The 15,675-nt window shown below is 40.9% G+C and overlaps 1 protein-coding gene across 3 annotated transcripts in view; it reads right to left on the bottom strand.

Annotated features, from left to right (window-relative positions):
- atxn7l1 (ataxin 7-like 1) overlaps positions 1-15,675 on the bottom strand; it is a 67,877-nt gene that overhangs the window by 37,805 nt on the left and 14,397 nt on the right. Inside the window, exons 1-2 of one of the 3 annotated variants that reach the window (XM_072454881.1) lie at positions 13,211-13,286; positions 249-359 (exon numbers count right to left, since the gene is read on the bottom strand). In XM_072454881.1, the coding sequence (XP_072310982.1) occupies positions 249-264 (16 nt within the window). In that variant the 5' untranslated portion in view covers positions 265-359; positions 13,211-13,286. Of the gene's footprint in view, positions 1-248; positions 360-13,210; positions 13,316-15,675 lie in introns of those variants that run through there. The other 2 variants (XM_072454882.1, XM_072454880.1) reach the window with 2 other exon arrangements.

The following is a 15,675-nucleotide window of genomic DNA, read 5'->3' as shown; positions in this document are numbered from 1 at the left end:
AATTCAAAGAAAGCTTTCACAAATTCACAATTGGTATGCGTTTCCATATCAATTGTGCATGCTATTCCCTAATTAACAACTTGCCTGACACTGTGCAAATTCTGTTACTACACGAGGGACAGTAAGAATGGGTTTCTAAATATATTTTAGACAGGATACAGTATTTTCCATGCATAAAAACAAAACCTATTGCAATGAATGACGACTGGAGGATAGAAGTAGGAAAGGAGAGAGGAAGAAACACTTACGGTTCTTACTATGCATGTCTCTTTGTGGGGGTGGGACAGAAAGGGAAAGGGGAGGTGGTCCGGGACTGAGTCTTTCTCTGTCTGTTCACAGGGAAACTACACCCCAGCTACCTGAAGGAAAGCACATGGGTCAAATAAGAGAAAAACAATGGAAAATCAATAGTCAAACACATTCTAATTGCTGTTCAAGGTCAAACATCATTGTACCCAGCTAAAACAGACATGGGAAAGGGAAAATGACTTAATATGATGATTTTTGGTATGGCTAAATATGGGGGTAAAGGACATTCAAGGGACAAGAAAGTTGTACAAAATGTCATGGTACAAACATGTGGATTTTTCTTTTTCACTTGAATAAATAAATAAATAATCATAATATAAATATTTCTATGCAATGGACTCCCGCACCAAGCAGAGTGACAAAATGATCAGTTTAGTTTGACGTAAATTAGAAATAATAGATTGGATGGGACATTGGACTCGTTAGATGAGTGGATCCTAAAGATCACTGAAAGATTGTGACACTGCGTTTTATCCAATAACACTATCAACTATTCAATGTAATATTAACTGAATTGGTCATTTATTCATGCAGAAATTATTACAGGGATACTAAATTAATTTATTTTACGGTTGCATGGTTTTCTGGGGGTCCCACTCAGGAAAAAAAAGGGAAAACCCTGCATTAGATAAGTATTTTGGCTCAGTCTGTCCTGTGAAGACTACTTCCTGCATGTTCTCAAAATGCTGAATTAGTAGTCGCCTTCAGCAAGTAACAAAGCGGGCACTCGAAAGCATTACAATCAACTATGATCCATAATTCATGGATACACAAGTGAGAGTTCAAATCCCGGCTTTGACAATATACTGCATGTCCTCCCTTCTCCCTCATCCCCATTTCACGCTCAACTGTCCGGTCTAATAAAGCATACGGGCCAAAAAAAACACATACACAGAAAACAAAAACACTAAACGCTCAACAAATGCAGTAACTAATGACCTTGACCTCTGTAAATGAGTGCAGCAGTGTCCAAACAGTCTGCTGCTGGGCTGAGAGACTGTGTGTGTGTTTGCTTTGGAAGAGCACATACAAAAAGAGCTGCAAATGACTGGGTGTGATTGTGAGTCAAGCGTACAAGTGACGGTCTTCAGCAGGTGTTATGCATGACACGTGCAGCACATGTAGCAGAAGATCATACATGGACCCGGTGGTCAAGCCTATTCACTGGAGTCTAATTGTATGTTTGGTAGTGGAGTTTAGATATCTAATTGAAATACATTACAACTTTTAAATCATGGCAAAGAGTGTGTAGACCTGGGAGACTTGATACATACAGCTTCAGTTTGAGTCTTGGCCTAGTAGGTACCTGGGTAATGTTTTTGATACCGATACTATAAAGAGGACAGCCCCTTTCGCTCCGTTATAAGCTCAGGTATTGCCCCCAAATGCTTTGGTGCCGTTATTGAAACAAAACCTGGTTGAGTGTGTTTGTACCAGAACTTTTATACTAATAATACTTTTTTTAGTGTTAAACATGATCAAATACAAGTAGTTGTGGTCCTTTGTTTGAGCTGGGACTGCGGAGTAACTTTCTATAACATAAATAGTCTTATTTTGTGGCTGAAATAAGTTGAGATAACTGAGATGATTGTCAATTATTATTATTATTATTATTATTATTATTATTATTATTATTATTATTATTATTATTATTATTATTATTATTATTATTATTATTATTATTATTTGTATCAAATAATCGTTAGACACAGACTTCAAAAATTACATTTGTTACGAAAGAGAGATTATATGGCTCAGACCAAGCAAGAATGAATAATGAACATTTTGGGTTTGTGATGGAAAATCCATTTTGTCTGCAAGCATGCTCCACCAAGCAGCATTACTTGTGATTTATCTAGGTCAAATTTGTGTAAAAATCTCTATTCGCTGGTCTTTTGTGATCCAAACAGCAAATCGATTAATTGCAAGATTCATAGAGTAGTAAAATAATCCTAGTGTATTTATATTTAAGCACCACATAGTCACAGTCAGTGAAAAGCAAAACTCTGGAGTTATGCATTCTCCCACTACTCTACAGTTCATTAGAGTTGCAGACCGCATCAAAATCATAAGAAACCAAGTGTTGCAATTTAAATGAGCCCCATTAGCATTATATTACATGTTCGACAGTTACCCAATTAAGTCACACATTGCATGATGTAGTACAAGTCAATAAAATATGAGTGACATTGCAAGCAGCTGTTGCACACATTAATACCACTTGATGACTAAAAACAATATTTTGTTTCAATCCATGAGCCACAAAAGCACGCCTCAGTAGCCGTTCACTAAACAGCAGAATGTGTGTGCACGGGGCAGGTGTGTAAATAGGCCAGTGGATGCAAAGTAGCAGCCAAAGCAGCTGGATTCAGAGTGGAGGGATCAAGGTCCACATTTGCAGGTACTCGGCAGTCCAGCATTAACGTTTCACAGATTAAACTGAGTAAATCACCCCCATTAGAGCTCGTTTTTCAGTTAGAGGAATGCATCTAGACCAGGGCTCTCCAATTATATTTTCCAGGGGGCCAGATTTTTCAGAGGGTTAAGGTCTGTGGGTTGGACAACAAAATCACACCGCAATTTTATGTTTTAGCTCTAAGAAAACAGAAATCCACTTAGGAAAGAGAAGTAGAAATAACAACCAATATCACATGACTAAAAACAGGACAAAAGCCCTAAATCCCAGCCAATACAAACCCAGTGTTTACCAGAAACCCGACTTGACAAGTGCAAAGCAGACCTGGGACCAGACCAGGTTTAAACCAAGACCAAACAAACCATACCTACAGAAAAAGCAGGACTAAAGCGGGTCTAAAGCGGGACTAAAGCGGGTCTAAAGCGGGACTAAAGCGGGTCTAAAGCGGGTCTAAAGCGGGACTAAAGCGGGTCTAAAGCGGGACTAAAGCGGGTCTAAAGCGGGTCTAAAGCGGGTCTAAAGCGGGTCTAAAGCGGGACTAAAGCGGGACTAAAGCGGGTCTAAAGCGGGTCTAAAGCGGGTCTAAAGCGGGACTAAAGTGGGTCTAAAGCGGGACTAAAGCGGGTCTAAAGCGGGACTAAAGCGGGTCTAAAGCGGGTCTAAAGCGGGACTAAAGCGGGTCTAAAGCGGGACTAAAGCGGGTCTAAAGCGGGTCTAAAGCGGGTCTAAAGCGGGTCTAAAGCGGGACTAAAGCGGGACTAAAGCGGGACTAAAGCGGGTCTAAAGCGGGTCTAAAGCGGGTCTAAAGCGGGACTAAAGTGGGTCTAAAGCGGGACTAAAGCGGGTCTAAAGTGGGTCTAAAGCGGGACTAAAGCGGGACTAAAGCGGGTCTAAAGCAGGTCTAAAGCGGGACTAAAGCGGGTCTAAAGCGGGACTAAAGCGGGTCTAAAGCGGGACTAAAGCGGGTCTAAACCATGACTAAAACAGGACTAAAGCAGGTCTAAACCACGTCTAAAGCAGGTCTAAACCACGACTAAAGCATGTCCAAACCACGACTAAAGCAGGTCTAAACCACGACTAAAACAGGTCTAAAACAGTTCTAAACCAGGACTAAAACAGGTTTAAAGCGGGTCTAAAGCGGGGTCTAAAGCGGAGTCTAAAGCGGGGTCTAAAGCGGGGTCTAAAGCGGGTCTAAAGCAGGTCTAAAGCAGGTCTATACTACTTGTCTAATCCAGCACTTGGAATAAACCAGGACTGTATTAAAAAATAAATGTCATTAGAACATTTGGTTCAAATTATATTAAATTAAATTATATTAATTGCCATTTCGTTTTAGTCTAGGGTGATCGGATCATGAATGATATGAAGGGCCCAGTTTAAAAGTCTAAAGCCTCAAGAACACATCGTTCAGCTCCCCCATACTCTAAATACAAGCTAAACAATACATTAATCTGACTTCTTCACAATTAACGTAAGGTTTGTCCGTCTATTCACATTTCAGCATTCTTTGTTTTAGACCCATGCAATTTCGAAAAGTTCAAAGGGGGTGTACCTGATTTTGAACCATGCGTGAAGCACATGTTTTACTTTGAACCGTTAAAACCGCCCTAGACACTTTCTGTCACTCGATTGCCCCACAAGACAGAAACAGCTTTGTGTTGTAGTGTCATGCAGTTTCCACATGGCGCTCATCAATCTTCGCCCACTTATTTTCCCATGATCCTTAGTGAACAATGAACCGAATTGGAGGAAAAGAGTCGTCCCTGTCTGTAGTTTTTCTATGTGTACTCTTTCTATGTGTACTCAAGAAAATGCTTTGCAAAAAACATAAATTGTGTTTTTCAGTCTCAATTAACTGCTTTTTACAAGACAATACACTGCATAATATCAAAAAGCAGTTTATAATAACCAGAAGAAATTAAAATCAAGTACAAAAATCCATCCAAAAGCAGGTCGGGAGCTCATCATACCGATTTACAATACATTTACAATACACCCAGGCAAGGTCACTAAGCCACTGGAGCACAAGGGCGCCCTCTCCACTCAACGCTCTCCCTTCATGTGCGTCGTTGCGATGCTAGGGCAGATGGCCGATTGGCTGCTGGCGCTTCCTGAGGGTGGGACCGACTGCTCGATGAGGAAGTGAAGGCTTGCGGGGCTCAGCTGGGTTTGTTTACGTCGAACAGGCAGCAGCAGCAGAGAGAGTCCAACCCCATTCATGCGCTTCACAACTGCCGATGTGTTAGAAGCAGGCGTTGCGGTGAATATTTCTGTTGTCTTAAGACTACGTCGCTTTCCTGGAACAGCTATTGCAACATCTGCTACACTACAACAAGGAGGTTAAAGTCAGCCAACTGATTTCAGGGAAGGAAACAAAGGACAAAGCACAATGTGTTTGGAATGGAATATTGTATATATTATAACGTTTTGTGAGTAAAAGGGAGTCACAGCTGACCCACCTGCAATTACAAGGTTACGGTACACTTTATTGTCACTGCAGGGACATTTGTCCTCCGTTTGTGCCGCTGGGTCAACCTGTCAGGAGCAGTGGACGCTGGACCAATCTCCCTCTGTACTAGGCTTGGTCAGGACTACTGTAGCTGGAGGATTTTACCCATGATGCACGTTTTGGGAGAGTGAGAAACACGCAAACGCAGCACAGAAAGGCCCGGTCTGTCCTGGGAGTATTTCTCCTTCGCAGTAGAAGGACAGGCCATGCTACATGTCAGCACTGATGATTTGCAGCAGGTTCTTGGCTTTAGGCAGTGACCAGTCGGATCAGAGTTAGGACCTTTGGCTAAATCCATTTGGTTTGAATCTAAAAGGAACAGGCAACACAAACGAGACTTGTGTGAGGCTCATTTGTCTCATTTGTCTTGAGAACCAAACACAAAATTATACCATAAACATCTTAGCCATTACGTCCAAAGCTTTTGTAATTATGGAAATCAACATTACAGCAGTCAACAGTAAAAGCAATACTTAAAACAACAATGTTTATCTTATTTTTTATGTACGGTGGCACTCGAATCCAGCGCTCAGCCGGGCTTCTGAGGACACGATTACCTCAGAGGACAATAAAATGTACTAATATTTGATCTGAACGCATTCACCTCATCTGGGGACACAGTGTGATATTTTCAGTACCAAGTCTACATACTGTACCCTTCCTTTCAGTCTGCACTTGTATTCCTTCGAACATAATTCAGCATGCAATTTCTATGTCTCACAGTACACAATACATCAACCTAGGATCTCCTGTAGAAATATATAATTAGTATTATGTAAAAAGTATGATTGGAAAACATACAGTAAAGTGTTATTTTTAGCTTTACTTCCCCTTTCTACAGATGCTCAATTACATTAACAGGTTCACAATTAATATGTTGATTATTATACTTGACATTATTTTTAGCTGCATGCGTGGTGGACCATTTACCAAAACTCAATCAAAATGTGATTACTTTAAACATTTTACAGCACCACTAGAGCTTAAACCACAAGCCACAACAGTTGAACCTCCAAAAGTAAGAAATAGCTCTCCGTCTAACCCCAAAATAAAAGCCGTGCATAAATATCTTGCACCGAACAGTTCTTCAACTTGATATTCCAAATGCAAATGTGCCGTACTCTCCATATGCCGAGCGTGCCTACAAGTGTAGCAGGAAAATCTGGGGTGAGAACTTGCTTTTGTGGCGCAAATTAATACTTGATTGCAATGAAAAGATCACAAAAGAACAAAAAAACAGCCCTTATGCATATGGCAGCAGCTGGCATTTTAATTGGCTTGAACCTCAGCTAATAATCGAGAAAAGACCCGGCTGCGATAACAATGACAAGGCAATGTGCAGGGACCGTAAATGAAATAAAACTAGACGGCGCTGCTGTGGCTAAGGGCAAACTTTTCAACGAGATTATATGAAAAGGCCAGGTTCTGTATACGCAGCTTGGGCGCCGCCACTTACACAACAAGAACGGCGCACACGGGGCCCGGCACTTGAACTGAAACCAAAAGGAAGTGCAAAATTGTTTCTCAACCCTTCCGCGGGGGCTCATTAATCAGCCACAACGGAGCGGCGGCGGCGGGCTGGAGAATGGTGAGAGCACGCAGAAGGGGCGACCCTCCCACCAACGGTAAAAATATGAGCCTCCGCGGTCGCTCTACTTACTCGCTCGCAACAGCAGGTCTTCAGCAGCGCCGGGTCAAGACTGCAGACGTGAGAGGCCGAGAATTCACAGGGAAAAAACACACTGATGGACAATTGCACAGGCCATAATAAAATGGAGTGGATTTAGCAAACTATTTCATCCATCTTGTTTAATTTTCCATTAGAAAGGTTTGGTCCTCAGAGCCTGCCAATGTTTAGAGACTTCTTCGTGAACTAGAGAGGAACGATGTGAGGAAATATCAAATACACTTTATGAGATGAAAATAAAGGCTTTGACATTCACGAGGTACACTATGTAACTTTTCAGATGGAGATCCGTTTCTTCTGCTTTTGGAGAGGTTTTCATTTTGCCTGGAATGTTCCACTTTATGGCATCAGACTTGCATATCCAACATTTATTCAATTTTAGTTTTTTAATGCTAAAAATTTCTTGGACATCAGGTATTGTGCTGCGTCATCTCTCCACAGATCTGAACTGCAGCCTGGTGGCATCAATCACCCGCTTGTTTCCATGAAAAAGGTTAAGTTCAATACTGTGGACCACTCCAGGAAAGCAGGTGGTGGACCCTCGACAAGCTGCGTAAGCCTCATTTTCATTGGTTGTGAAAGTGTGTTTGCCGTCTTAAGTGGATCGATTAAGCAGTCTAAAAGCAGACGCTGTAAGGCAGTACTTCCCAAAGCGGTCTAGCCCTGTTCAGGTCCGGGTCCACTTTAGCAACAAGATGATTGGAGAAGAACAAATGCAGAATCAGGTGAAAATAAGGCAGCAAAAAGCAGACACAAACGGGACATAATCCTTTCTCACCTAAGGCTTGATCTTGTGATAAACATGTCATATTTCCAGTGAAGGCAATTTATATGTTGAGCCAACAGACTTAGCTAAACAAAGCTAGAGCATGTTAGCAAAAGCCATTTCCTGTTTCCTGACACACAGCACTCGCAAGATCAAAAATATTACATTTCCAAAGCATAATGCAGCCAATAATCCTGATATGATGCATTACACAAAGAGACGTTAGGACACACACTGTGCAAAATTGACTTGAAGCTTATAACCATGTAATAACATGGTCTCCTCATCAAAAACATACCTGGAGTTTGATTTAGCTCCGTTCACACTCGTTTCATTAATCCTGTTTCGTAAATCCTTTCTATAGTAAATTTGAATGAACTGTGCTGGTAATAGTGATAGTGATAAATAGTGATCAATTGCAATTCCTGGTGTTGTTATGAATAGTTTGTGTACTATAAGCAGACATTACATATTATAGTTGTGCATAATACACTTGAATATACATTACAAGACATTAAGTGACATAGTTTTCCATTCCTTATGTTTCTCCCAATATTAAAATATTTGTACAAAGGCGCTGCAATTTATTGTCATGTCCTATGAATAGAACTAGTATAACTTTGGTATGTATGTATGTCATGGCATGCCATTTTATTATCATATTGATCTGAAAGCTCAAGGTAAAATCCATCCATTTCATCCATCCATTTTCTACCGCTTGTTCCCTTTCGGGGTCGCGGGTGACTGGAGCCTATCCCAGTGACTTCGGGCCTTAGGCGGGGTACACCCTGGACAGTGGCCAACTTGTCGCAGGGCCAACACAGAGACATAGACATTACAGACAGTTCACGCTCACATTCATTCACTAGGGCCAATTTAGAGTTACCAATTTTTACCTAACACATGCATATCTTTGGACGGTGGGAGGAAGCCGGAGAGAACCCACGGTAACACGGGGAGAACATGCAGACTGTTGGTCTGGAACATGTTGGTCTGGTCCGGGAATCGAACCCATGATCTCCTTCTTGGGAGGCAAGAGCACTAACCGCCTTTGCCACCGTGCACCATCAAGGTAAAATACCTGTATTATATTATATCAGCACAGTTTTCATATAAGCACATTTTTCTTGCAGGACTGAGAACGTGCCATACCACACCTTCATAGAAAAGGATTATTAAATATCCCAATGGGACAATTTAGGCTCTAACGGAACATATAATTCACATTAAAACTCCTTTCAGCCGGACATGGGGCCAAAATAAAACAGACTGTTCCAAGTTACAGCATTGAAAACAAGTGTTCCTTAGTCTCTCCCTTTTCTCTCTCCCCCAGGGGCGTCCAACCCCCGCCACAATTTGTCTGTGTACTTACTGTAAGTCCTTCACAAGTAAAAGAAAGCTAAATGACAGAACTTGAAGTATAATAGTGATGATACGATTGCTTACTTTTACTTATTCATCAAGTTTAAAGTGAAAGTGAAATCGAATGGCTTGCTTTTAAATAAACCATTGATACATTTCTGTTGGATTAGACCTTCCATATGCAGCACAAATAACTTGGATATCACATTATTGTTTACGACAGCAGCATATTTAGACTTTACCCAATATGACGATGGACAGTGAAGCTGCATTGGACGGTCTTACAGCAGTGTCGAGAGTGTAGAGCCGTAGCGATAAGACAAGAGGCTGTTCAACAATAAAGAAACGCCTCAAACGCGATAAGAATATCTGAGAATATCTGGACTGGGTCAGAGCCTCGAGGCGGTCCATTCAGAAGAGGTCACGCGGCGCGGAGCAGTTTTCCCCTCACATCTCAGTCAGACGTTTACTTGAATATAAATGAAGAGCGGGTACGGAAATCTATAATGTATAATAAGAAGGGCTGAGAGTGATGAAAATGACAGCACAAAAAAATGACTGCGTGCATCACAGACGTATCCTCCAGGTAGTTACAGATCGTGCTCAAGATTTGAAGTCCTTCTACTGCCCACAGTCACGTTAAAGCATGAGTCACACGCACTGGGCACCGTTCAACCTCAACTCTGGCAACGAAAAAGGTACAAAATCTGTATTTTTCAACGTTTTATCGATTCTCCCGAGACCCTGCTGTACAAAGTTACTCAGCGGTCTCGGCAAATTAAACAGAAAACTTGCTGCTTATAACGATCAAAGTCATGCATTCAATTGACGAACGGGATTAGTTTTAGGGTGTTGTGGAATGATTGATATCGCTTGAAAAATGTGTTATTTAAGCGTTTGGTTTATAACAATTTCATTTTCTTCCATTGCATATTACTCGGCAGGTAATCTCCAGACACGCCGATGAAACAATAGGAGAATCTTTAAGCTCTAGGTGTAAAAATACTTGCTGACCTGTTGTGTCTTAGCGAGTAAAGTAGTCAACAGAAGTATATATTCTAAGCAGTGTAAAAGATTTGTAATGTATGTTTTATAATGATGATATAATGATTCAGTTCTCAGTGCATTTTTTTATTTTTACACATGCAGGAGAGTAGACATTTAAGAAAAGACTGCTTGCTAAACAAATATACCAGAATGCATTGCCTTTCAAAACATCCTTGTAGCGATCAGAACTACAAGTTTAGCAGCTTTCATACATAATGAGAACATATGTTGTTTGCAGCGGTAATTAAAAAAGGAGCTCTAGCTTCGTCGCCTATGAAGTTAGTCTAGTCTCAATGTACTTTTCTGATGGAGGGTGCATTATAAAAAAAAAAAAATGAATTGCTAAAAATACCTTCAAAAACACAAAATTGTGACTTGCCTCTCCATAATTCTGAGTCCTGAATTATTATAGTGTCACGTGCTTGTTTTCCAGATAGACATGTTAAATGTTGCAGCGTGAATAGAGGTGTGCGATATTGACAAAAAATAATACTGTGATATTTTTTAAATATCTCAAAAACAATATTAAGAAAATATTATGTAAAATCAACAGAAATGTGCTAAAACAAGTCTTTAAATGTATTAGAAATAGAATAGGTTAAATTATGGTCAGACAAATGTAATGTAAAAGTAACTCATAACCTTATTTGAAAGTTCACAAAAACTATTAAACAAAACTATTTTTCTTTGTCCTTTTAATCAGCCATTTTGTAGCATTTTTTCTATACCTTTTATTCCATTCAAAACAACTTTCACAAGATTATCTACATTTTGAAGTATTGCAATAACATCTCCATACAAAAAAGCAGATTGTCCACAAGGAAATGCACACAGTAGACATGGTGCACCTTTTAAAGCACATGACTACAGCATGTGCGTGTGTGCGTCCTCTAGGGGGCAGACGTGGCGCTAGAACAACAGCGGTGCCAGGAGTCTGCTGTGCTTCTGTGTGTGGCTCATGATACCATTGACCCGTTTATACTGAGAAAGAGAAAGTGTCTGACTTCTGCTCTCTGCTCCTGCTCCTGCTCCTGCTCCTGCTCCTGCTCCTGCTCCTGCTTCTGCTTCTGCCGCCGCCGCCGCCGCCGCCGCCGCTGCCGCTCCTCTGAGGTTGTGATCGTGCGGTGGGACGTGAACGTGCTCATTAGCCCTGGTCATGTGTCTCCGACTGGTGCACGTGCCGCTAGCGGACGAAAACAGCAGCTTATGGCCACAAAGCAGCCACAATCAGAGGCGGCGGGGCGAGGCGGAGGGGTCATGAGGGAACGCAAGAGCACAGGTCGTGTTCACGTGACTTCATAACATTCCAAACTGCCCATAGTAAAACCCTGAGCAGAAGGATGAGTGAGAACGCTACGGTTGAACTTGGCTTTTAAATGTCAGATTGCAGATGTTTGGATCAGGTTTATGGTTTAACATTGCTGTGCCACTTTGTGTTTCGTGATGTGCATAGACAAAGTTCAATGTATTCAAGCACAAATGAGAGGGGAATTGTTACAGGGAATTATACATACAGTAACATACAGGCTTGTCATCAGCTGAAAGGACTTAACCTCCACCTTTCTGACATTCTGACGTCACATTTTACAGTGTTGTCAACACAACCTGGATATGATGAGAACAAACCGCCTGAGAACATCGCACAATCATTACTTTCAAATTCAAAAGTGACGTAGCATTTTTAAACTTTAACGTTGGGCAAGACGACTCACATTGGCTACTCCAGTCCAGGCTTTTAGAGAGGGGCCCGTCTTCCCGTATTTTGGACAGGGTATTTTGAAACGTGGACGGGCATTTGAGTGCGGGACGGGGTCATTTTAATAATAAATCTTAGGAAAAAAAGGGAATATTATCATTAAATCGGGCCGGGAAGCGTTTGACAATAGTCCGCCATTACAGTTTACTGTTTACAAGTGAAAATTTGCATGCTGATTAGTCGACAAAATGTGTGTGCTTGGCTGATTGGCTGCCGAGCCATGGTCCGGGAGAACACCGAAGCTACTCGTATTTTGCATAGTCGGCCCCCGTACTCCCGGACAAAATTATTTGGATGGGGTGTTTTCAAATCCTATCTAAAAGCCTACTCCAGTCTCCGCTTGGTTTACAGTGGGACTAGACACTTCTGAAATCCGTTATTGCGCCGTGATGCTACTGTTGATGACAAGTCGGCCGCGTGCAGATCGGGAAGATGGCGGGAACGACAAGACGCCAAAATAATTTGCATCACGACTCTAATCTGGGACACTTCTATCGTAACAATGCACTAGATCACAACTTCTGGTCCATACACAGCCGACTTGACTAATTAAAAATAGGAACACAACACTCCTTACTCGCTTGTGCAAATGAGCAATAAGAAAGTTGGATGACTATTACCGTCTCCATAGTAACAAATATCCAGTGACGGACAGAGTGTGAAGCATATGTGGGAGACGAGCGTGTTCGGCTGACCACTGGCAGAGGCATTTCCAAACACTGCTTTTTAATCCCCTGCCAAGATCTGCAGCAGTAAGTATTTATCCATCTTCATACTAGTCAACTAAACTTTACGCTTTGGAAAGTGGAGCTGCCGTATGTTATCCAGGATACAACATTTAATTGGATCATAAAATAAATGACTGAGCCAAATCTGGTTTGTGTGCATAAAAAGTATTATTTTCTGTCCATATAACAGCTGTAAATAAGAGTTTTATTTCTATTCTTATTAAGAGAATAAGAGGTTTTCCATTTTATTTAATTTTTTAAATAAGACGGGTTTTTTTTATTATCTGTTTTTTTTATTATTATACTTCTGTGCCTCATCCGTTTCTGGACAAATAACGGTTATCTTATCTAATCTTATCTTAAACTAAATAAAAGAAAAGGCCCAACATTCTATACCGATTTTGATACATACAATATATCAGTTTCTACATTATTTTCATTAAGGATTTATTTTGACAACTCTCAGTGAAAGCGTCTGCGTTACAGTTGCTATAGAAATTGCGTTGCTCAACAGGCGATCCTCCGATACTGTTTGGTTAAGTAAATTGCTGTTTGGCTCGTGGGCATTCTGTTCTTCAAGTTGAAAAGTGTCTTGAAGTTGAAAAGTGTTTGTGTGCGTTAAAGTCTTACCGTAGTGTCCGAGGATGCCCTGAGGAGTGACCACCTGACTGCAGACATGGCAGACGACGAGACGCAAATCCTCCAGCGCTAAGAACCGGCTGCAGACGAGCATATCTGAGGGGGAAGAGAAGCGACGCCTTAGCAAAATAAATCGCTCAAAACCGCCTTCCACACAACAAAACCAGGGGAGTAGATAACGAAGTAGGTCTTGATTAGCTTACACAACACTGCAGATAGTCCACAGCGACTGAACTAATCATTGCTAAACATTTGCCAGGAGTAAAACACATTTGATATTCCAAATTGGATCACAAGACTTGTAAAACAAGTAGATGAGGTGAGAAGTTAATTCATGATATGCAATTATAGACATATCTTATTGGAAATAAACTTTTAATTAGGGATGGGCAACAATTAATTTTTTTAATGGCGATTAATCGCATTATTTTCCTGATTAATCACGATTAATCGCATTTTTACGTGCAAAATTCAAAATGAATTTAAAAGAAGTGTAAAGTGCATCAGCATTTTTATTCAGTAGCAAATATTGAGTATTCACTTGCCACAAAATCCTGAGCCACAATCATTAAAGATGAACAGGCCACTTCAGAGGTAATGTCAGAAACATTGTAATCTCATTAAACATTAGACACTCAAAACACATTTTAGGAGCAGCATAATCAGTCTAGTACCAAATGTCCCTAAACCAGAAAACACTTCAGTACAGTTTGTACATTCTTAGAACTTGACACTAAAGCGCCATAACATGAGTTGTGCAAACAAACACTTAACCAGTTAAATAAAAATAAATACATTGTGTGCATTTTAACTTAAACAATGTTATCAAACACAAAACTAAAGCTTATTGCCACTGCCAGGGCATTGAAAAGAACCAGAAAAGTTTGTAGATTCCTAAAACTGGGTGTTTTTTTACTCCTCTGCACCAAGCCAGTTGCTAAGGCACCAGATTATTCATGTTTTCAGCTGATAAAGACGCGCGCCGGGCCCTTCTTGCGGATCTCCCCAGCTACGGCGCCCGTCGGGACCTGCTCACGCGGGCCCCCGGCGGGACGCCTCGGCTGGCGCCTATAGCCGATGACTTTGTAGTAAGTTAATAAACCAAAGCCATGGTCCATCATTAAAATCCATTTACACCACGAGAAAAGCAACACAGCACAACTCCTCCACTGAGCATGTGCAGGACGACTCGGACGCACGTCTGCTGTTGAGTGTATTCTACGGACATGAGTCCGGGGTGTCGAGAACGCGCGTCCGGTGCGTTTGTCTTTCTAATGTACACGCGCTCAAATTCTGTGTCGGCCGCAGCGGCAGGCTTTAGAACTGGTGCGTTAAAATAATTGATTGCGTTAAATAAGTGATGAGTTAACGCGACAACTTGCCAGCCCTACTTTTAATAAATTAAAACTTTACTTCATACTTGTAGCTATGCACAGAAAGGAGAGAGCACTTCAAATACTGAATTTTCTGGATTATAAGTCGCACCTTTTTACATAGTTTGCAGAGTTGTTTAGAAGTGACACAGAGGAAGAGGAATTCAGTGGATTTAGTGATTTGGGGTAATACTGATGCTTTGGTAAACTTGTTAGCATGTTCTTTATGCTATAGTTATCTGAATAACTGTTAATATGTTACGTTAACATACCAGACACCACAGTTCTGTCTGTGCCTCATGTAGCTGAAGGTGTTAGCGTTAGCATACATACACCTATTCACCATGTTCTCTCATCTGTTATTATTCTAAATTGCATTTCAAGATGAAATGTCTGTTCTTGGTCAGGGATTTTATCAAATAAATTTCACCCCAAAATGCGACTTATACTCCAGTGCGACTCATGTTTTTTTCTTCTCCATTATGCATTTTTTGGCTGGTGCGACTTATACGGTAAATAATACGGTACATTTCCAGTTAGCCAGTGCGATATTGGTTCTCTAAAAGTAACAAGAATCATACAGTACTTTAAGACAAAAAGTTAGGATGAATGAGATTCCAAAATGTCATAATCGCTCACAATATAATATTAATTTTACTTGGATTCATAATTATTGGTTTTCTGCTGCCTTTAACCTGTTACCACCCACCTATTTTCGCCCTGTGCACAATGGTTGGACATACCCAAATGGCATTGCTTATTAAAAGAGGATCTTATGTTCCACATGCAAGTGTGATGCATCATTAGAAAGCTTAGGCCTTCTAGTTTCTGCAGATGTGCACATGAACACTGTCAGGGCTTCAGAACTTACACTACAGAGGCCCAAACATAAACAAAACATCCTTTTTTAGTCTCGCCTGAATATTGTCAATTTGTAATGGTCCTGAGCATAACATACTTCATTGTGTGCATATGCTGTTCACTGTACATGATGTTTATCTTGTTGACAACAACTGTGTAACGTTTCAGATCTCTAGGAACAGGCATTTTGGTGCTGTTGACCTTTTTGTATCAAAAAGTATA

This window comes from Eucyclogobius newberryi, unplaced genomic scaffold (assembly GCF_026437365.1).
Source record: "Eucyclogobius newberryi isolate DKJ021-1_F unplaced genomic scaffold, fEucNew1.0.hap1 SCAF_2, whole genome shotgun sequence".
Classification (NCBI taxonomy): Eukaryota; Metazoa; Chordata; class Actinopteri; order Gobiiformes; family Gobiidae; genus Eucyclogobius; species Eucyclogobius newberryi.
This window is presented reverse-complemented; position numbering and strand designations above follow the sequence as displayed.